At 39.6% G+C, this 23,961-nt stretch overlaps 1 protein-coding gene across 1 annotated transcript in view; it reads right to left on the minus strand.

Moving 5' to 3' along the window:
* Positions 1 to 23,961, minus strand: part of TEX11 (testis expressed 11) — a 404,765-nt gene that overhangs the window by 351,831 nt on the left and 28,973 nt on the right. The window contains exons 3-4 of the mRNA XM_003272686.3: positions 18,026 to 18,147; positions 11,271 to 11,355 (exon numbers count right to left, since the gene is read on the minus strand). Coding sequence (XP_003272734.1) covers positions 11,271 to 11,355; positions 18,026 to 18,147 — 207 coding nt within the window. The remainder of the gene's footprint in view (positions 1 to 11,270; positions 11,356 to 18,025; positions 18,148 to 23,961) is intronic.

The following is a 23,961-nucleotide window of genomic DNA, read 5'->3' on the forward strand; positions in this document are numbered from 1 at the left end:
CCACCTCAGCCTCCCAAAGTGCTGGGATTATAGGTGTGAGCCACCACACCTGGCCTAAACATACTCTTTTCTGTAGATGTCAGAACAGTTCTTAAAGTATAATTTAGAAAACACAGACTACTTCATTATATAACTCATTTTCCCTGAAAATAGGGAAGTTTGAATAATTATAACCTCTTTATTTCTCTAGTTTGTTTCAGCATAAAAAAATATTCAAGTTTTAAAAAACAGCTTCACAAATAAATGAACTAGTCACCTTTATGTTAGATGTCAGCAGCCATTCTACCTATGCTAACACCACTTCTAATTAATAGTCCTTTGAAAAAGAGATTTGTCTAGCGGAAATTACAGGGTAATTGAAATGGTCAGATTTTTATTGCCCATCATAAAGTGTAAAATTTATTCATCACTTAACAAAATTAATTTGTTCTAAAAAAACACTTTTGGTAAAATAATTACTAATCGTATATTTATACTGACCTGAATTTCCAGTTTTGAAAATTTTTGAAAATGTTTCTTTTTGGCTGGGCATGGTGGCTCACACCTGTAATCCCAACACTTTAAGAGGCTGAGGTGGGTAAATCACCTGAGCTCAGGAGTTCAAGACCAGCCTGACCAACATGGTGTAACCACGTCTCTAGTAAAAATAAAATAAAAATAAAAAAATTAGCCGGGAGTGGTGGTGCATACCTGTAATCCCAGCTACTAGAGAGACTGAGGCAGGAGAATCTCTTCAACCTGGGAGGCGGAAGTTGCAGTGAGCTGAGATCATGCCATTGCACTCCAGCCTGTGCAATAAGAACACAACTCCAACTCAAAAAAAAAAAAAAAAAAAAGAAGAAGGGAAGTTCAGACTGGGCAGAACTCAACACAGGGCAACAAAGCGGCTGTGGCCAGACTGCCTCTCTAGATTCCTCCTCACTGGGCAGGGATCTCTGAAAGAAAGGTAGCAGCCCCAGTAAGGGGCTTATAGATAAAACTCCCATCACCCTGGGACAGAGCACCTGGGGGAAGGGGCGTCTGTGGGCACAGCTTCAGTGAACTTAAACTTTCCTGCCTGCCGGCTCTGAAGAGAGCAGCTGATCCTGACAAGGACGATTCTCCCAGCACAGCACTCAAGCTCTGCCAAGGGACAGACTGCCTCCTCAAGTGGGTCCCTGACCCCTGTGCCTCCTGACTGGGAGAGACCTCCCAACAGGAGTCAAGAAAAACCCCATACAGAAGAGCTCCAGCTGGCATTAGGCTGGTGCCCCTCTGGGACAAAGTTTTCAGAGGAAGGAGCAGGCAGCAATCTTTGCTGTTCTGCAGCCTCCACTGGTGATAACCAGGTGAACAGAGTCTGGAATGGACCTCCAGCAAACTGCAGCAGACCTGCAGAGGAGAGGCCTGACTCTTAGAAGAAAAACTAACAAATGGAAAGCAACAACATCAACAACAAAAGGGACCCCCAGACAAAAACCCCATCCAGAGATCATCAGCCTCAAAGATCAAAAAGGTAGATAAATCCACGAAGATGAAGAAAAAACAGTGCAAAAATGCTGAAAATTCCAAAAACCAGAATGCCTCTTCCCCTCAAAATGATCGCAACTCCTCTCCAGCAAGGGCACAAAACTGGATGGAGAATGAGTTTGACAAATTGACAGAAGTAGGCTTCAGAAGGTGGGTATAACAAATTCCTCTGAGCTAAAGGAGCATGTTCTACCCAATGCAAGGAAGCTAAGAACCTTGATAAAAGGTTACAGGAACTGCTAACTAGAATAACCAATTGAGAGAGGAGCATAAATGAACTGATGAGCTGAAAAACAGCAGGAGAACTTCGTGAAGCATACACTAGTATCCACAGCCAAATCAATCAAGCAAAGAAAGGATGTGAGAGATTGAAGACCAACTTACTGAAATAAGGCGTGAAGACAAGATTAGAGAAAAAAGAGTGAAAAGGAACAAACAAAGCCTCCAAGAAATATGGGACTACGTGAAAAGACCAAACGTACGATTGATTGGTGTACCTGAAAGTGACAGGGAGAATGGAACCAAGCTGAAAAACACAATTCAGGATATTATCCAGGAGAACTTCCCCAACCTGGCAAGGCAAGCCAACATTCAAATTCAGGAAATACAGAGAACACCACTAAGATACTCCTCAAGAAGAGCAACCCCAAGACACATAATCATCAGATTCTCCAAGGTTGAAACGACAGAAAACATATTAAGGGCAGCCAGAGAGAAAGGTCAGGTTACCCACAAAGGGGAAGCCCATCAGAATAACAGTGGATCTCTCTGCAGAAACCCTACAAGCCAGAAGATAGTGGGGGCCAATATTCAACATTCTTAAAGAAAAGAATTTTCAGCTGGGTGCAGTGGCTCGCACCTGTAATCCCAGCACTTTGGGAGGCCGAGGTGGGTGGATCACAGAGTTCGAGACCAGCCTGGCAAATACAGTGAAACCCTGTCTATACTAAAAATACAAAAAGAAAAAATTAGCTGGGCATGGTGGCACATGCCTGTAGTCTCAGCTACTTGGGAGGCTGAGGCAGAAGAATCACTCAAACCCAGGAGGCAGAGGTTGCAGTGAGCCAAGATCATGCCACTGCACTCCAGCCTGGGTGACAAAGCAAGACTCCATCTCAAAAAAAAAAAAAAAAGAAAAGAATTTTCAACCCAGAATTTCATAGCCAGCCAAAATAAGCTTCACAAGCAAAAGAGATTTGCAAACAAGCAAATGCTGTTGGATTTTGTGACCACCAGGCCTGCCTTACAAGAGCTCCTGAAGGAAGCACTAAATATGGAAAGGAAAAACCAGTAACAGCCACTGCAAAAACACACGAAAATATAAAGACCAACAACACTATGAAGAAACTGCATCAATTAACGAGCAAAATAACCAGCTAGCATCATGATGACAGGATCAAATTCACACATAACAATATTAACCTTAAATGTAAATGGGCCAAATGCTCCAATTAAAAGACACAGACCGGCAAATTGGATAAAGAGTCAAGACCCATCAGTGTGCTGTATTCAGGAGAACCATCTCACACGCGGAGACACACATAGGCTCAAAATAAATGGATGGAGAAAGATCTACCAAGAAAATGGAAAACAAAAAAAGCAGGGGTTGCAATCCTAGTCTCATAAAACACACTTTAAACCAACAAAGATCAAAAAAGGCAAAGAAGGGCGTCACATAATGGTAAAGGGATCAATTCAACAAGGAGAGCTAACTATCCTAAATATATATGCACCCAATACAGAGGCACCCAGATTCATAAAGCAAGTTCTTAGAGACCTACAAAGAGACTTAGACTCCTACACAATAATAGTGGGAGATTTTAACACCCCACTGTCAATATTAGACAGATCAACAAGAGAGAAAATTAACAAGGATATTCAGGACTTGAACTCAGCTCTGGAGAAAGCAGACCTAATAGACATCTACAGAACTCTCCATCTCAAATCAACAGAATATACATTCTTCTCAGCACCATATAGCACTTATTCTAAAATCGACCACATAATCGGAAGTAAAACACTCTTCAGCAAGTGCAAAAGAACGGAAATCAAAACAGTCTCTCAGAACACAGTGCAATCAAATTAGAACTCAGGATTAAGAAACTCACTCAAAACCGCACAACTACATGGAAATTGAACAACCTGCTCCTGAATGACTACTGGGTAAATAACGAAATTAAGGCAGAAATAATGAAGTTCTTTGAAACCAATGAGAACAAAGAGACAACATACCAGAATCTCTGGGACACAGCTAAAGCAGTGGTAAGTGGGAAATTTATAGCACTAAATGCCCACATCGGAAAGCTGGAAAGATCTGAAATCAATACCCGAACATCACAATTAAAAGAACTAGAGAAGCAAGAGCAAACAAATTCAAAAGCCACCAGAAGACAAGAAATAACTAAGATCAGAGCAGAACTGAAGGAGACAGAGACACGAAAACCCCTTCAAAAAAATCAGTGAGTCCAGGAGCTGATTTTCTGAAAAGATTAAGCAAATAGATACACTGCTAGCCAGATTAATAAAGTAGAAAAGAGAGAAGAATCAAATAGACAATAAAAATGATAAAGGGGCTATCACCACTGATCCCACAGAAATAGACTACCATCAGAGAACACTATAAACACCTATACACAAATAAACTAGAAAATCTAGAAGAAATGGATAAATTCCTGGATGCATACACTCTCCCAAGATGAAACCAGAAGATGTTGAATCCCTGAATAGACCAATAACAAGTTCTGAAATTGAGGTAGTAATTAATAGCCTACCAACCAAAAAAAAAAAACTCCCAGGACCAGACAGATTCACAGCTGAATTCTACCAGCGGTACAAAGAGGAGCTGGTACCATTCCTTCTGAAACGATTCCAATCAATAGAAAAAAAGGGACTCCTCCCTAACTGATTTTATGAGGCCAGCATCATCCTGATACCAAAACCTGGCAGAGACACAACAGAAAAGAAAATTTCAGGCCAATATCCCTGATGAACATCAATGCAAAAATCCTCAATAAAATACTGGCAAATCGAATCCAGCAGCACATCAAAAAGCTTATCCACCACGATCAAGTCAGCTTCATCCCTGGGATGCAAGGCTGGTTCAACATAGGCAAATCAATAAACGTACTACATCGCATAAACAGAACCAATGACAAAAACCACATGATTATCTCAATAGAGGCAGAAAAGGCCTTCAATAAAATTCAAAACCATTTCATGCTAAAAACTCTCATATCTCAAAATAATAAGAGCTATTTATGACAAACCCTTAGCCAATATCATACTGAATGGGCAAAAGCTGGAAGCTTTCCTGTGGAAAACTGGCACAAGACAAGGATGCCCTCTCTCACTACTCCCATTCAACACAGTATTGAAAGTTCTGGCCAGGGCAATCAGGCAAGAGAAAGAAATAAAGGGTATTCAATTAGGAAGAGAGGAAGTCAAATTGTCTGTGTTTGCAGATGACAATCCCATCGTCTCAGCCCAAAAACTCCTTAAGCTGATAAGCAACTTCAGCAAAGTCTCAGGATACAAAATCAATATGTAAAAATCACAAGCATTCCCATACACCAATAATAGACAAGCAGACAGCCAAATCATGAGTGAACTCCCATTCACAACTGCTACACAGAGAATAAAATACCTAGGAATGCAACTTACAAGGAATGTGAAGGATCTCTTCAAGGAGAACTACAAACCACTGCTCAAGGAAATAAGAGAGGACACAAACAAATGGAAAAAAATTCCATGCTCATGGATAGGAAAGACCAATATCGTGAAAATGGCCATACTGCCCAAAGTAATTTATAGATTCAATGCTATTCCCATCAAGCTACCACTGACTTTCTTCACAGAACTAGAAAAAACTACTTTAAATTTCATATGGAATCAAAAAAGAGCCCATGTAGCCAAGACAATCCTAAGCAAAAAGAACAAAGCTGGAGGCATCACACTACCTGACTTCAAACTATACTACAAGGCTACAGTAACCAAAACAGCATGATACTGGTACCAAAACAGATATATATATATACCAATGGAACAGAACAGAGGCTTCAGAAACAACACCACACATCTACAACCATCTGATCTTCAACAAACTTAACAAAAAAAAAGCAATGGGGGAAGGATTCCCTATTTAATAAATGTGTTGGGAAAACTGGCTAGCCATATGCAGAAAATAGAAACTGGATCCTTTCCTTACACCTTATACAAAAATTAACTCAACATGGATTAAAGACTTAAACAGAAGACCTAAAACCATAAAAACCCTAGAAGAAAATGTAGGCAATACCATTCACAACATGGGCATGGGCAAAGACTTCATGACTAAAACACCAAAAGCAATTGTAGCAAAAGCCAAAATTGACAAATGGGATCTAATTAAACTAAAGAGCTTCTGCACAGGAAAAGAAACTATCATCAGGGTGAACAGGCAACCTACAGAATGGAAGAAAATTTTTGCCATCTATCCATCTGACAAAGGTCTAATATCCAGAATCTACAAGGAACTTAAACAAATTTACAATAAAAAAACAAACAACCCCATCAAAAAGTAGGCGAAGGATATGAACAGCCACTTCTCAAAAGAAGACGTTTTTGAGGCCAAAAAAACATATGAAAAAAAGCTCATCATCACCGGTCATTAGAGAAATGCAAATGAAAACCACAATGAGGTACCATCTCACTCCAGTTAGAATGGTGATCATTAAAAAGTCAGAAACAAGAGATGCTGGCGAGGATGCGGAGAAATAGGAACGCTTTTACACTGTTGGTGGGAGTGTAAATTAGTTCAACCATTGTGGAAGACAATGTGGCGATTCCTCAAGGATCTAGAACCAGAAATACCATTTCGACCCAGCAATCCCATTACTGAGTATACACCCAAAGGATTATAAATCATTCTACTGTAAAGACACAGGCACACACATGTTTATTGCAACACTATTTACAATAGCAAAGACTTGGAACCAACCCAAATGCTCATCAATGATAGACTGGATAAAGAAAATGTGGCACATATACACCATGGAATACTATGCGGTCATACAAAAGAATGAGTGCATGTCCTTTGCAGGGACATGGATGAAACTGGAAACCATCACTGTCAGCAAACTAACACAGGAACAAAAAAAACAAACACTACATGTTCTCACTCATAAGTGGGAGTTGAACAATGAGAACACATGGACAAGGGAGGGGAACATCACACACCGGGGCCTGTCAGCGGGTGGGGGCAAAGGGAGGGAGAGCATTAGGACGAATACCTAATGCATGCGGGGCTTAAAACCTAGATGACGGGTTGATAGGTGCAGCAAATCACCATGGCACATGTATACCTATGTAACAAGCCTGCATGTTCTGCACACGTATCCCAGAACTTAAAGTGAAATAAAATAAAATAAAGAAAAAGAAAATGTTTCCTTTCTTTATTCCAAAGCTCCAAAGTTTGCTAATCCTTCAGTATTTTCAGACTCTGATCTCTCAATTATTGCCCCTTTCTAAAAGTATCTTGAGTACCTCCCTCTCAACTTATTCCTTCTTCTCTACCTTCAAACGTACCCATCTTACCTTGAAAAAAAAAAATCAACTAACCCCACTATGCTTCAAGTTTGCATCCCGTTTCTCCTCTTCCTTTGATTGACAAACTTCTTGAATTGAAAAGTCTGTCTACTAGCTCTACTGTCTTGCTACTCACTCATCTCCTTAAATGTCCGCAATCTGTTTTGCATCCTTACCACTTTACTAAAACTGCACTCCCAAAGATCACCTTCCTTAACTTCATAGCAACATTTCAAAATGGCCATAACCTTTTTGAAAAACATTACTCCCTTGGAGTTTCAGACCAGCCTAAGCAACATGGCAAAATCTGTATCTACAAAATACAAAAATTAGTAGGGTGTGATGCCACATGCCTTGTAGTCCCAGCTACTCGGGAGGCTGAGGTAGGAGGTTGACCTGAGCCCAGGAGGCAGGGGTTGCAGTGAGTCAATATTGCACCACTGCACTCCAACCTGGGTGACAGAGCCAGATCCTGTCTCAAAAAAAAATTACTCCCTTGGCCTGAAATATCCTGGTCCTTGTGTGGGAAATATCTTAGTCTAAGAACTTTGTCTGCTCCAATCCTGACATTCGTAATCCAGCTATTTATAGTTATCACCAATAAGTCTTCAAGCCAAAGGCAGCTGAGGCTGAAACAGAATGCTACTTCCATATAAAGATGTTTTCTTTGTTGCTGTTGCTCCATCTTGTCTTCTCACCAGCCTGTTCTTGACCTCTCTATATTATAAACATCTTGGTTACATAATTGGTGACTGATACCTTTGAACATCTGCTTTACTCTGCTCTACTCACAGCCTGAAATTGAATTGACTTTAGTTAAACACGGGGTTATACCCTCTGACATTTATAAATTTTTAAATTATTGTTTATCTAGCTTTAAACTATTCCTTCTGAAATCCTCAAGCATAATTTAGGATTGGTATCTTTGTTCTGGTATCTTACCTTTTCCCTTTCATTTACTATGTACCATAACATGGTACAAGAACCCTATATGGAGAATGCACTCAATAAATGACTAATAAATCTCCTGTAGAATTTTTTTTTTTTTTGAGAGGGAGTCTCGCTCTGTTGCCCAGGCTGGAGTGCAGTGGCGCGATCTCGGCTCACTGCAAGCTCCGCCTCCTGGGTTCATGCCATTCTCCTGCCTCAGCCTCCTGAGCAGCTGGGACCACAGGAGCCCACCACCACGCCTGGCTAATTTTTCATATTTTTAGTAGAGATGGAGTTTCACTGTGTTAGCCAGGATGGTCTCGATCTCCTGACCTTGTGATCTGCCCGCCTCAGCCTCCCAAAGTGCTGGGATTACAGGCGTGAGCCACCGCGCCTGGCCAATCTCCCGTAGGATTGTTTGACTGTTCCTTTTGCTCATCTATCCTTATTCTTTTTATTTTAACTTTGAAGCTGGTAGTTTCAGAGTTAAAATCTCACTACTTTGTTCTTCTCTCAGTACCACTGATTCTTAAATTTTGGTGTGCATGAGAATTCCTGAGACATTTTTTTCAAATTATAGACATGCCCAGGTTTCATCCTGAACATAAATGAATCAAAACCACCAATGGAAGGGCCTGGGCATCTGTATTTTTCACAGGCTTCACAGGTGATTCTGATTTTTGGGGGGGGAGGGGAAGGGACGGAGTTTTGCTCTTGTCACCCAGGATGGAGGGCAACGGTGCGATTTTGGCTCACTGCAACCTCCGCCTCCAGGGTTCAAGTGATTCTTCTGCTTCAGCCTCCCAAGTAGCTGGGATTACAGGCACACACCACCATGCCCGGCTAATTTTTGTATTTTTAGTAGAGACGGGGTTTCACTATGTTGGCCAGGCTGGTCTTGAATGCCTGATCTCAGGTGATCCACTCACCTAGGCCTCCCAAAGTGCTGGGATTACAGGCGTGAGCCACCGCTACCAGCCTGATTCTGATTTACACCAATATTTAAGAACCACTGCTCTTTATTTTTTTCCTCAAACAACTCAACTACTCTTCTGTCTTCAACTACCACCTCTGTGTAAATCATTGCCAAATCTATAGGCTGAGTCCTGACCTTTCTCATAAGCTCTAGTCTCACATCTCCAACCTTATTGTCATCTCAAATGCAACAGGTCTAAAACTAAAACTTACAAGTCATTCATCTACTTCTGACTTTCCTGTTTATTGTTCCATAATTCCTCCAAATAATAAAGAATTATAGCTTATAAATCTTCATGACTTATTTCATCACATAGCACATAATCCAGGCACACTAAATTTGTTTTTAAGGAAACAAAATATATTCCAATAAACATATTTTTGAAATAAAATTATTTTAATTTGGAGGCTTCCTGCACTAACAATCTATTCTCCACTGTATCAAAAAAAATATGATACACATAACAAGCACCCAAATATCTGATTAAGAACTGCTACGTGAAATGAGACAGTACATGGGACTCTCTTCTTCACTGTCTCTTGTCCCCTCTCTTATCCTTCCCTTTTCTTCTCTTATCTCTTGCTTCTCCCTCTTCTTCTCTCCTCTCTTGCCTTTCTCCTCTCCTTGCTTCCCCCTTTTTTCTCCACTTTCCCCACTTTCCTTACCCATTTAGTATTTTTCCTCTTACAGCTCCCCGCCCTTTTTTTTTAACAGTCTCTTTTCTCTTCCCTAGCTCTCTCATCTCCCTGGCCCTAACCCCATCAACACTGTGTGGTTCTGCCCTCACCCCTTGCCGTCCCTTAAAAACAAAAAAAGAAAAAAAGAAATGAGACAGTACATGGGAAGAGGCTGCGACAGCCACTTCATCTACCATATCCCTATTTGATAAGCAGTAAACAGCTAAAGCAATATCTCTTCATATGCAGAATGGTAGGAGTTAAGAACTTTAATATCACACAGTTCACCTGTGTAGTAAGTTTCTTCCACTGATAAATTCCTAGCTGTTACCTCCCCATAACTACAGGATCTAAGGCTCCTGGGAGCAATGATATCAATTTATCTAAGAGTTAAAGAGCTAGAACTGTTCTCTAAACATGCTAATAGAGTGGACTCATGAGTAAGTATATTATTGATTATATTAAGCACAATTACCCTGTATCTACATGGAAGTTGTATACAGTTTTGATCATATTCACAAAGAAATAGTTAGTAGTAAATTATATTTGTTGCATACAGACAAAAGTCATTTGTCTTTACAATGTCAAGCAGTCCAGAGGTTCACCCTTTGGTTTGTTACTTCAATGTATCCTTTATAATTGGCAATATACTTCCCATAAATGCATTTGCTGTCACTATGCCTGTTGAAAATCACTAACTGTCAGCACACTAGACTTTGCCCATTTAGCTAAAGCACTAGAACATTGCCAGACAGTGGATCACATTCAAAGCATCCAAGAAGATGAGTTTAGTTTGAGATTTTTGGTTTTTTGTTTTTGTTGTTTGCTCTCACAGGTAGAAATCATTTCTATAGTTTCTCAGTAACTCATTCCAATGTTTATCAATCCACCTCCTGAGGAAACTATTCTTTATACTTTTTAAAATCTGAATATGTCATATGGCAACACTTATTCTATTATTAATAGAGGGGAAACTACTATTTGATGGTCCTTCAGAACCCTGAAGATTTTGATCATCTCCATGAGAAATAATCCATGTCCTTTAACATTTCTTTAAGTTCTCACTGTCCCATCTTTTAATCATCTTTGTTGTTCACCTCCTGACTATTTCTTGCAGTGATATCTTTAAACGTTTGTTAATAAGGAGCTAACCTCTGAAAAAAAAATCATAAAACTGAGGGAGGCCATTTGCTTGAGAAACCAGTGTTCCTGGCTTGTTTCATTTGTCTTTTAACAAATCTCTATCTAAGAACTGGTCAAAACATTATCTAAACTGCAGGAACACTACCCAATATATAGTGAGAACACTCCTCAAACACCGCATGTTCTCACTCATAGGTGGGAATTGAACAATGAGAACACATGGACACAGGAAGGGGAACATCACACTCTGGGGACTGTTGTGGGGTGGGGGGAGGGGGGAGGGACAGCATTAGGAGATATACCTAATGCTAAATGACGAGTTAATGGGTGCAGCAAAACAACATGGCACATGGATACATATGTAACAAACCTGCACATTGTGCACATGTACCCTAAAACCTAAAGTATAATAAAAAATAAAATAAAATAAAAAGAACACTCCTCATAATACGTGTCACAATATGTATACGTACATCTAATTTTCTGCTCTTCATTTACAGGCCAACCTCCTCCTATGGTAAGTGCCCAGTTCCATAGGTTTACTGCCATTTCTTCAATCTGGTCAAAGAGAAACATTTCCTTAGCTAGTTAAAATACTGGCCACCTCCAACGGTATTTTCATTCTTGAATGTTGTATGCTTATGTAACTATTGTGGGTCATTTCCAGGCCCTCCATAATCTAGTCCCATTCTACCTCTCCCCCCAAAAACTTACCCACTGTTAGAGTAATTATCTATTTCCTGAACACAACTTGTTTATTCCCATCAATGTGTCTTTATTCATACTATTGGCTTCACCTGATATACCTCCTCCCTTTGTTTTTATGTAACTCAAATCCATTTCAGTCTCACCAACAACATAAATGAAGCTTTCAGCAACCATTACAGTCTACGTTGTTCTTTCTTCTTTGAATTCATATAGTCATTAAGTTGTATACAATTTGGCAATTAATTATATTACTTTGTATCATTTATTCTTTAATTGTTTTAGTTCTTTTTTTAACCCAATTTATGCACAGCAGTGGTACAAAATGTATGTTAGTTTTAAGTCTTTTCTTCCATGCCACTTTTCTCACTTACCATTTCACATTTTTCTGATGAGCTTCAGTTTAAACAGATGATTTATCTAACATGTGATATAGTTTGGATATTTTTCCCCTGGGAATCTCATATCAAAATTTGATCCCCAATGTTGGAGGTGGGGCTGATGGGAGGTACTTGGGTCACGGGGGTGGATCCCTCATTGTCTTGGTGCTGTCCTCACAGTAATGAGTGAGTTCTCAGTCTATTAGTTACTGCAAGATCTGATTCTTAAAAAAGAGCCTGGTACCTCCTCCTTTCTCTTTCCTCCTCTCTCATCATGTGATGCCTGCTCCCTTTTCCCTTCCAACATGATTGGAAACTTCCAGAGGCCCTCACCGGAAGCAGATGCCAGTGCCATGCTTCTTATACGATCTGCAGAACCATGAGCCAAATAAACTTCTTTTTCTTATCAATTACCCAGCCTCAGGTATTTCCTTTATAGCAATGCAAACAGCCTAATGCAGCATGGTTGTCATTTCACTTATTATTCTGGGGCTAATTATCATGTCCATCTCCATCACATAGTATCCTCAATGCCACAGTTGATCAAATGATGACTTTTTTTTTTTTTGAGACAGAGTCTCACTTTGTTGCCCAAGCTGGACTGCAATGGCGTGATCTCGGCTCACTGCAACCACCACCTCCCGGGTTCAAGTGATTCTCCCACCTCAGCCTCCCAAGTAGCTGGGATTACAGGCACCCGCCATAATGCCTGGCTAATTTTTGTATTTTTAGTTGAGATGGGGTTTCACCATGTTGACCAGACTGGTCTCGAACTCCCGACCTCAGGTGATCCGCCCGCCTCAACCTCCCAAAGTGCTGGGATTACAGGCATAAGCCACCACGCCCGGCTGACTTTCATACTAAGTATTATTTCATTTGTATCACTAAAAACACATGGAGTTAATACTGCACTCCAAATTACCCAGAAGAACAAATGATTTGACATATTATGATGGGAAATGAACATCCAGACTAAATAGCTTAAAGAAGCTACCTGTTTTGGCATTTTGGAAAGCAATTTGGCAATATATAAAAATGTTCGCCCAGGTGCGGTGGCTCACCCCTGTAATCCCAGCACTTTGGGAGGCCTAGGCTGTCGGATTGCCTGAGGTCGGGTGTTAGAGACCAGCCTGGCCAACATGGTCAAATCCCATCTCTACTAAAAAATACAAAAATTAGTCGTGCGTGGTGGCAGGCGCCTGTAATCCCAGCTACTCAGGAGGCTGAGGCATGAGAATCACTTGACCCCAGGAGGCGGAGGTTGCAGTGAGCCAAGATCATGCCACTGCCCTCCAGCCTGGGCAAGACAGAGCGAGACTCTGTCTCAATAAAAATAAATAAATAAGTAAATAAATAAATAAACTAAATTCATATCTTTTGTCCCAATAGTTGCACTTTTGAGACTTTATCCTAAGAAATAGATGAAAATGTGTGGGAGGGATACTCTTTGCACTTAATAGTGTTCTTCATATCATTATTTATAATAGTGAAAAATAAGGAACAATATGAGAAACAATATAAATATCCAATAATAAAGAAATAGGTGAATTATGATAAGCTTCCTTGATGGAATAGTATTCATCCATTTAAAATAGTGGTCATGGCCAGACATGGTGGCTCATGCCTGTAATCTCAGCACTCTGGGAGGCTGAGGCAGGTGGATCACTTGAGGTCGAGTTCGAGACCAGCCTGGCCAACGTGGTGAAACCCCATCTCTACTAAGAATACAAAAAAAAAAAAAAATAGCCAGGCGTGGTGGTGCACACCTGTAGTCTCAGCTACTCGGGAGGCTGAGGCAGAAGAATCATTTAAACCTGAGAGGTGGAGGTTGCAGTGAGCCAAGATCATGCCACTGCACTCCAGCCTGGGCGACAGAGCGAGACTCTGTCTCAAAAAAATAAAAATAAAAACAAAAATAAAATAAAATAGTGGTTATGAAAACTATGTTTTTTTTTTGTTTTTTTTTTGTTTTTTTTTTGAGACGGAGTCTCGCTCTGTCGCCCAGGCTGGAGTGCAGTGGCGCGATCTCGGCTCACTGCAAGCTCCGCCTCCCGGGTTCACGCCATTCTCCTGCCTCAGCCTCTCTGAGTAGCTGGGACTACAGGTGCCCACCACCACGCCCGGCTAATTTTTTTGTATTTTTAGTAGAGACGGGGTTTCACCATGGTCTCGATCTCCTGACCTCGTGATCCGCCCGCCTCGGCCTCCCAAAGTGCTGGGATTACAAGCGTGAGCCACCGTGCCCGGCGAAAACTATGTTTTTAACAAGGGAAAATATTTATTACATGTCTAGTGAAAAAGGAAAGAAGGAAAGATACAAAACTGTACGTACAGAAAGTTGTATATATGCAAATCTTACCTCAAAAAAGAACTTCAATAAAATATTGGATTCTAGTTAATGATATGCACACTAAAACATTTAGGGGGGAAATGTACTGTTGTCAGCAACTCACTTTAAAATGCACCCAAAAAATAAGATGGGTTGATGGACAAATGTATATGTGAAAAAGCAAATATGGTAAAATGTTTATAACTGTAGAATGTAAGTGGCTGTTACATAGGTGTCCAGTGTAATATTCTTTCAACTTTTCTGTTTGAAAATGTTTATTTTAAAATGTTGGGAAAACAGAGAAAATTGCCTTTTATGATGCCAGAAATACTACATGTACAGTATAATTATAGCTAAATAATATTTAAACAGTAAAACTATTAAAGAAAATACATTAAAATAATAGTAATTATATTGAAGTGGTGTGTTTGCATGTGATTTTGTATCTATTTTTCTAAACTTTCTGTAAAGTTATGCTACTTTATGATTTTAAATAAATTCTTGTATTTTCTCATATTGTGTTAGAAAGGATAAGATAAACTATGATTGTAAATACTTCATAATCACAAAACATATTTATTCAACACATATGTATTAAGCACCTAAGATGTGGCAGGTTTTGTCCTAGGTTTACGTAAATGTATAATGATAAGCATGGTAAATACATGCTGCAAACAGAAGTAAATAATATGAAGATTAGACTTTCCAGAAAGAAAATAAATTCAAGGCATTTCCAAAACCAAGCAGATCTTCTTCAAAAATAAGACCAGACTCTTATGGCTCGTGCCTGTAATTCTAACACTGGGAGGCCAAAGAGGGCAGATTGCTTGAGCTCAGGAGTTCGAGACTAGCCTGTGCAACATGGAGAAACCCCATCTCCATGAAAAATACAAAAAATTAGCTGGGCATGGTGGCACATGCCTGCAGTCCCAGCTACTTGGAGGGCTGAGGGGGATCACTTGAGCCCAGGAGGTCGAGGATGCAGTGAGCCGAGATCATGCAATTGCACTCCAGACCAAGACACTGTCTCAAAAAAACAAACAAACAAACACAAACTCTTGAAATCTTGTAATTTGTTTTCACTAACAGCTAAGTACAGTAAGAGGTTATGATCTAAAAAGAGATTTACCACCGGGCATGGTGGCTCATACCTGTAATCCCAGCACTTTGGGAGGCCAAGGTGGGTGGATCTCTTGAGGCCAGGAGTTCGAGACCAGCCTGGCCAACATGGCAAAAACACGTCTCTACTAAAAACACAAAAATTAGCCAGGTGTGGTGGCGCCTGCCTGTAATCCCAGCTACTTGAATGGCTGAGGCACGAGAACTGCTTCAAACCAGGAGGCAGAGGTTGCAGTGAGCTGAGATCCTGACACTGCACTCCAGCCTGGGCAACAGAGTGTGACTGCCTTAAAAATAAAAATAAAAATAAATAAATAAAACTGAGATACCACCTCACAGTCACTAGGATGACTACTATCAATAAAAAAAACAGAACAACAAGTATTGGTGATAATGTGAAGAAACTGGTACCCTTGTTCACTATTAATAGAAATGTAAAATGGTATAGTTGCTATGGAAAACAGTACAGTGGTTCCTCAAAAAATTAAAAACAGAATTGCCATATGATACAGCAATTCCAATTCTGGGTATATATCCAAAAGAATTAAATGCAGGGACTTGAACAGAAATTTCCATACCAATGCTCATAGCAACATTATTCACAATAGGCAAAAGGTAGATGCAACCCAAGTGTCCATCAACAAATGAATGGATAAACAAAATGTGGTGTACACATACAATGGATTATTCAGTCTTAAAAAGGAAGGAAATTCTGACACATGCTGCAACATGGATGAACCTTGAAGACATTATACTAAGAGAAATAAACCAGCCACAAAAAGACAATTATTACATGATTCCACTTACATGAGGTACCGAGAGTAGTCAAATTTATAGAGACGGAAAGTAGAATGGTGGTTGACAAGCTGATCCCAAAATTCATAAGAATTTCAGACGGCAAGGGGGAGTTTCTTAATGGGTATAGACTTTCAGTTTTGCAAGATGAAAAGGGTTCTGGATAACAGCTGCACAATGTGAACATACTTAACACAAGGGAACTATACACCTAAAGATAGTTAAGATGGTAAATTTTATGTTATGTGTATTTTACCACAATAAAAAACACAATGAGACAACACTTCATACCCACTAGAATGACTATAATCAAAAAGACAAATAATGACAAATGTCAGCAAGGAGGTGGAAAAACTGGATCCCTCTATCCCTCTTTTTTTTTTTTTTTTTTGAGACGGAGTCTTGCTCTGTCACCCAGGCTGGAGCGCAGTGGTGCAATCTCAGCTCACTGCAAGCTCCGCCTCCCAGGTTCACGCCATTCTCCTGCCTCAGCCTCCCAAGTAGCTGGGACTACAGGTGCCTGCCACCACGCCCAGCTAATTTTTGTATTTTTAGTAGAGACGGGGTTTCACCATGTTAGCCAGGATGGTCTCGATCTCCTGACCTCATGATCTGCCCGCCTCGGCCTCCCAAAGTGCTGGGATTACAAGCGTGAGCCACCGCGCCCGGCCCAGCAATTTCATTCTTAGGTACAAACCTAAGAAAAATGAAAACATAAAAATCTGTACATGAGTATTTATAGCAGCATTATTCATAACAGCCAAAAGGTGGAAGCAATGAAAATATTCATGAATAGATGAATGGACAAACAAAATATGGTATATCCATACAATGGGATATTATTCAGTCATAAAAATGTATGAAGTACAAATACATGCAACAATATGGATGAACTTTGAAAACATCTTGCTAAGTGAAAGCAGTCAGTAAACCGCACATTGTATGATTCTATTTATATAAAATGTCCTCATTAGGCAAAACCATAGAGACCAAAAGTAGATTAGTGGTTTCCTAGGGCTGAGGGTGAGGGAGGGAAGAGGACGGGAGGAAATGGAGAGTGTTTGTGAATGGGTGTGAGGTTTCTTTTTGAGGTGATGAAAATATTCTAAAATTAACAAACTGTGGTGATAGGTGCACAACAACTCTGTGAAATACTAAAAACTAATGAATTGTATACTTGAAATGGGTGAATTGCATGGTATGTAAATTATATCTAAATAAAGGTATTTATATATACATAAACACATATATACATATATAGATACATATATATATATATATAAAGAGGAAGAGAGATTTACAATAAACTTTCTTCTCACCTTTCCATATAAGTAGTCACCAAAATGGAAGTATTTGCCCAAGGTAAATGTTCTCAAAAGTGTTTCAAGCCTCAAGACAACTTCCATATTAAGTAAGTAACAGACCTTCATTTAAACATTAGAAAATTACCCCCAAAAAAAGCACTTCTGAAGGCTTATAATCAACTGAGTTCTCCACTACTGGGTGGCTCCACTACTTTGCTGCAAAGGGAAGGAAAAGAGAACTAGTATGTGCCCAGGACCTTATATATGTTATTTTGTTTACTATTCACAACAACACTTGGAGGTGGGTATTACTATTATCATTTATCAGATGAGAAAACTCAAGCCTGGAGAGGTTAATAAATATTAATAATAAATAACATTACTAATAAATAAATAATAAATATTAAACTTGAGCACATATTTTCCCATTGGTTTCTAAAATTTTTCCCCCTAAATTAGGTGTGAACATCCAAAAATAGATTTTTATATGTTTAGCGATGGTTAAGCATGAAGACTACTTTTTTACCTATATAATACATTGGTTAAAATGAAGAATCATCAAAACTTATCATAAACAGAATTATTTTTATACTAACCTGAGTGTCTGTCATTTCAGCCATAGACTCCCTGTTGATATTTGCTATGTCGCTGAAGAGTCTATCAATTGCCTCTGGTATGTTAGGTGAATTATCACTTGTAACCAGCTTTTCAACAACTTCTGAAATAACAATGGATGATAAATGTGCTGTGAACTATTACCATTGGCTAAATGTAGCAAATCATTTTTAAACCTATGCCTAAATCATTGGCCAAATGAATACAGCATGAAGGAACTTGATCCTTAGAGTAAAACCAAACTGGAGATTTAAAGTTTCTCTAAGCTAGAGTATAATTTTCAAATAAAATTTGCATTTTTGGGGAGTCACTTGTTTATAACTTAATCATTACTCGTTCTCAGAAAGTAAAATGCATTGACTTCACAAATAGTAATGTTATTAGGTAATATTAAAAGTACAAAACAGGCCAAGCATGGTGGCACACGTCTTTAGTCCTAGCTAGTCCAAAGGCTGAGGTGGGAGGATCACTTGAGTCCAGGAGTTCAAGGCTACAGTGAGCTATGATCCTGCCACTGTACTCCATCCAGCATGGACTACAGAGTGAGACCCTTTCTCTAAAACAAACAAAAAAACCCTACAAAACTGAACTTAACAATGTCTTCAAAACTAGAAAATGTAGAAATTCTGAAAGAAGATCTGGATATGTGCCCTGTAAAACTGAAAAACTTATTAATATTTTCAAGCATTGGACAGACATAGCTAACTGCTGGCTCTGAAGTCTTGAACTTACTTTGCGAGAAAAAAATGACATGCTCAATTAGCAACATTAACCAGCTATTGAATCTGCACAAATGATGTCAACATTTTCTAAATGGTCTGAGCTCCATGGAATTCCTTCAAACCCAAGCATTAGCTGGGTACGATGTTCCATGCCTGTAGTACCAACTACTCAGGAGGCTGTGGCAGGAGGATCCCTTGAGCCCGGGGATCCTTGAAACAGGCTGGGCAACATAGCAAGACACCATCTAAAAAAAAAAAAAACTAAAACTAAAACTAGGCCAGGTGCAGTGGCTCATGCTTGTAATCCCAGCACATTGGGAGGCTGAGGCAGGTGGATCACTTCAGGCCAGGAATTCGAGACCAGCCTGGTCAACATGGCAAAACCCCATCTCTATTAAAAATACAAAAATTAGCTATGCGGGGTGGGGGAAGGGGGGAGGGACAGCATTAGGAGATATAACTAATGCTAAATGACGAGTTAATGGGTGCAGCACACCAACATGGCACATGGATACATATGTAACAAACCTGCACATTGTGCACATGTACCCTAAAACTTAAAGTATAATAATAATAATAATAATAATAAATAAAAATTAAAAAACACAAAAATTAGCTATGCGTGGTGTGCCTGCCTGTAATCCCAGCTACTGGGGTGGCTGAGGCATAAGAATTGCTTGAGCCTGGGAGGTTGAGGTTGTAGTTAACTCAGATCGTGACACTGAATTCCAGCCTGGGCAACAGAGCAAGACTGTGTCTCAAAAAAACAAAAAAAACTAAAACTAAACAATAAGCATGATGTAGAATCACAATTATGCCCTTCATGTTATCAAAATTGAGGTTTTTTGCAAACTCATGTGACAGAAATGTCCATAAGCTACATAGTTCTAATTTCTTGCAACATTCCTGAGCCTCAAATTAGCAAAAATGTTATTAATATTCATAACAGTACTATAAAAGCACCTTCTAAAAGATTTTTAAGCTGCTAAAATAAACAGAACTTTTACCTTGCTACAATAAAAAATAAATCAGCTACAAAAATTTCAGTTAAACAAATGCTTGAGGTGATGGATATCCTATTTACCCTGACGTGATTATTACACATTATATGTCTGTATCAAAATATCTCACGTATCCCATAAATATATACACCTACTATGGACGCATAAACATAAAAATTAAAAATTAAAATTCTAGCTAAACATAAGACTACAGATTCAAACAAAGACTTCACAAAGCAAATTAAAAAGTATTTAAAATTCACACATTTTAAATACTTTAGGTGAAAAAATATATATGAAAATAAAAATACAAAAATTAGCCAGGCACGGTGGCGTGTACCTGCAGTCCCAGCTACTCCAGAAGGTGAGACAGGAGAATCGCTTGAACCCAGGAGGCAGAAGTTGCAGTGAGCCAAGATTGGCCACTGCACTCCAGCCTGGGCAACAGAACAAGACTCCATCTCAAAAAAAAAAAAAAAACCCTCTATCTTTCTTTCTCTCATAAGTTGTTTAATGGAAAGACTGATGTTAAATATCTTGACTCCTCTAAGATTAGGTAAGTATTGGGCTGAGGGGCATATATTTATATAGCCCTTACTCAAAATATTGGTAACAGAATCAGGGAGATTTTTAAATTGATGTTTTTAAAAATACAAATATTGTTTAAAAAACAGATTTTTAAAAACATTTTTGAGAAGAAAACAAAACCCCAGTATAAACTTTCGTTTGTTTTGTTTTGTTTTTAAGACAAGAGTCTCACTCTGTCACCTAGGCTGAAGTACAGTGGCCGATCTTGGCTCACTGCAATCTCCGCCTCCCAGGTTCAAGCAATTCTCCTGCCTCAGCCTCTTGAGTAGCTGGGACTACAAGCACATGCCACCAATATACGTTTTAAAAAAAACATCCTGGCCAGCCGTGGTGGCTCATGCCTGTAATCCTAACAGTTTGGGAGGCTGAGGCAGGTAGATTGCTTGAGCTCAGGAGTTTGAGACCAGCCTGGGGAACACAGTGAGACTTCATCTCCACAGAAAACTTAAAAATTAGCTGGGTGTGGTGGCTCACACCTGTAGTTCCAGCTACTCGGTGGCTGAGGTGAGAGGATCACTCCAGCCCAGGAGGTGGAAGCTGCAGTTAAGCTATGATCATGCCACAGCACTCCAGCTGGGCGACAGAGCAAGACCTTGTCTCTCAAAAAAAAAAAAAAAAAAAAAAATCCTAAGATGTTATTGTAGAATACCAATAATAGTTTCTGGTTACATAGTTTATGAGACTATGAAGACATATATTTTGATCTGTGAATGTTCTCTTAAGTGGTTAATGTTTTATTAACTCATTTTTGTCTAAATAATTCTGGTCCTTTCAAAACATATTTTCAGTGTTATTCAGCTGAGCAACTTCACCGACACCAGCTGAGGCAATGACAGCATTGCAGTCCTTTAAGGATAAAATGCAGTCAGCAAAGCTGGGTAAGTGATAGAGATCACATAGCTGAAAGGTTGAGAGTTACACTATAAAGAAGAGATTTGCATCTGGGAGAAGCTCAGAAAAGAAATTCAATTTTTTGTTTTGTTTTTGTTTTTGTTTTGAGACAGGGTCTTGCTATGTTGCCCAGCCTGGCCTCAAACTCTTGGGCTTAAGTGATCCTCCCATCCAAGTAGCTGGCATTACAGGTGTGTGCCACTGCACCCGATGAAAAGAACTTCTATAAATGCAGTCTACGGCTGGGCAAAGTGTCTCACGCTTGTAATCCCAGCAATTTGGGAGACCAAGGCAAGGGGATTGCTTGAGCCCAGGAGTTTGAGACTACCCTGGGCAATATAGGCAGACCCCATCTTTACAAATAAATAAATAAAATTAGCCAGGCATGGTAGCCCACACCTGCGGTCCCAGCTACTCGGGGGGTTGAGGTGGGAGGATCGCTTGAGCCTGGGAGGTTGAAGCTACAGTGAGCTGTGATCACACCACTGCACTCCAGCCTGAGGGGCAGAGACTGTCTCAAATACAAAATACAGTCTACTCCTGAGATGAGAAGACAGCAAACTGTATTAAGGTTTTATCAAGCAAGATTGTACGTTTTGAAAAAAATTATTAAATTATCTTCCTGGCTACAGAAAGAAATTATGATTTACAACATGATTTCAGTCCATTTAATTTAAATGAGATGCATCCTAGTTAAAACTGGGGGGTCACTCGATTGAGGCAGCCACATTAATCTGTATCAATTAATTCTGATTAAGTAGATAACATTCTAGGTACTGTATAACAGAAAATAAACATTTTCCCTGTCCTTGAGGAAGGGAGCTTCTGTTACAACATGCAAAAATCTATCAACTGTCCTGCCAAGTCTTTCCCTGTGACCTCCATCAACTCAACCAGTCATTCAAAAGCCAAAGCAGCTCAAAGACCTGCCAAAATCAATTCAAGATTTTACTCCAAGTCACAATAATTATATGCAACTTCTTTAGTGAGAAAAGAACCAGAAATGACAATAAAATTAACATTTGCATATTGCTTTCCAGTCTCAAAGCTTTTTCATATGCATTCTCATTTAATCTTCAATCTATTCTGTAAGGAAGATATTTTTATTTCATAAGATGTGGAAACTAAGTTTTAACAAAATGAAGTGACTTTTTAAAAATCAGGCCTTTTTGCTGGATAAAGTGACTTCTTGATGGTGATAAAATAGAAAGTAGTAAGCTAGGACTTGAATTCAGGCTTTCTGATTTGAAATCCTTTACTTTCCACTGTACTGGTTCTATCAGGAAGGATCTGGAACAAGTGACAAGCTAGGACACTCAGACAACTGAAAAACAGCAGAGAGGAAAGAAATGAGCCAAAAGCATTCAGAGCGCTACACTATAGCTCTGATTGTGGGCTAAAGAAAACTATTCAAACTGCAGAGGTTGGTTTGAATGAGGACAGCCAAAATATCCAAAACAGTGTCAAAAGGGTCTGGCAAAATCAGGCAAACAGGTTTAGTCATAGACTAAAATTACATTGTAAATCGTAATTTCTATCCACGGTCACAAAGATAATAATTTTTCCTATATAATGTTCCAGGAAGTCCCAAATGACAAATTGGATATGGTACAAGAGAATCCAAGCAGCGAGTCATAAAGTAGAAGTCAGATGGAACTGTATGTACCATAGTTCCAACAGATCTATTCACAGCAGTGTATTGTAGCTCTGAGCAGTGTCCTGCTCCTGGAGAGTAACTAGGGATGGATGCAGGGCAGGCTAACCTCATGAAAATCATGACAAGCAGAAATGATACACCTCCACAGATGAAAAGCTCCAGCTCTCTGCTTCCTGGTGGGGAGGGAAAAGAGTTGATCTGTGCCTCTAGTGCCCCAACTTCTCCAGGGCTGCCAAAAGAACTTGCATATATCTCTCTAGTTTTGAGGCTCACATGGGTCCGGCAAACTCTAGCTGCTCAGGGGAGAATGGGAGACAGTGGCTTGAGCTGGTACATGCCATGGCTCTCCACTCTGGCTCAGCCCAGAACAAGCAGACAAAAACCACAGCTTCCAGCTTCTCTCTGGGGAGAGAAAGAGGTGGTAGAGGCCCCCAGAATCTCTGGCAAGGCTAATTGGTGGGGCCCTTCTCCTGTACAAGACAAGCCCATGAAGAATGAGAGAGGTGCCTTAACACAGGCACCAACAGTGGGTCAAGGAAAATGAAGAACCAGGCAAAGATGTTCCAAACAAAGGAACAAGATAATCTCCGTAAACGAACCTTAATAAATAGAGTTACATAATTTACCTGACAGAGAATTAAAACAACTCTCATGAAGATGCTCACTGAGATCGAGAGAACAATGCATGAACAAAGAGAATTTCAACAGAGATAGAAAATATTTTAAAGTACCAAAAATTTCTCCAAGAAGATATACAAATGGCCAACAGGTATATGGAAAAAATCTCAACATCACTAATCATCAGGGAAATGCAAACTAAAATTTAAAATTACAATGATATATCACCTCACATCCATTAAGATAACCACTATCAAAAAATAGAAAATAAGGCCGGGTGCAGTGGCTTATGCCTGTAATCCCAGCACATTGGGAGGCTGGGGCAGGTGGATCACTTGAGGTCAGGAGTTCGAGACCAGCCTGAGCAACATGGTGAAATCCCATCTCTACTAAAAATACAAAAATTAGCTGGGCGTGGTGGCGCCACCTGTAGTGCCAGG

This window comes from Nomascus leucogenys, chromosome X, assembly GCF_006542625.1.
Source record: "Nomascus leucogenys isolate Asia chromosome X, Asia_NLE_v1, whole genome shotgun sequence".
Lineage (NCBI taxonomy): Eukaryota > Metazoa > Chordata > Mammalia > Primates > Hylobatidae > Nomascus > Nomascus leucogenys.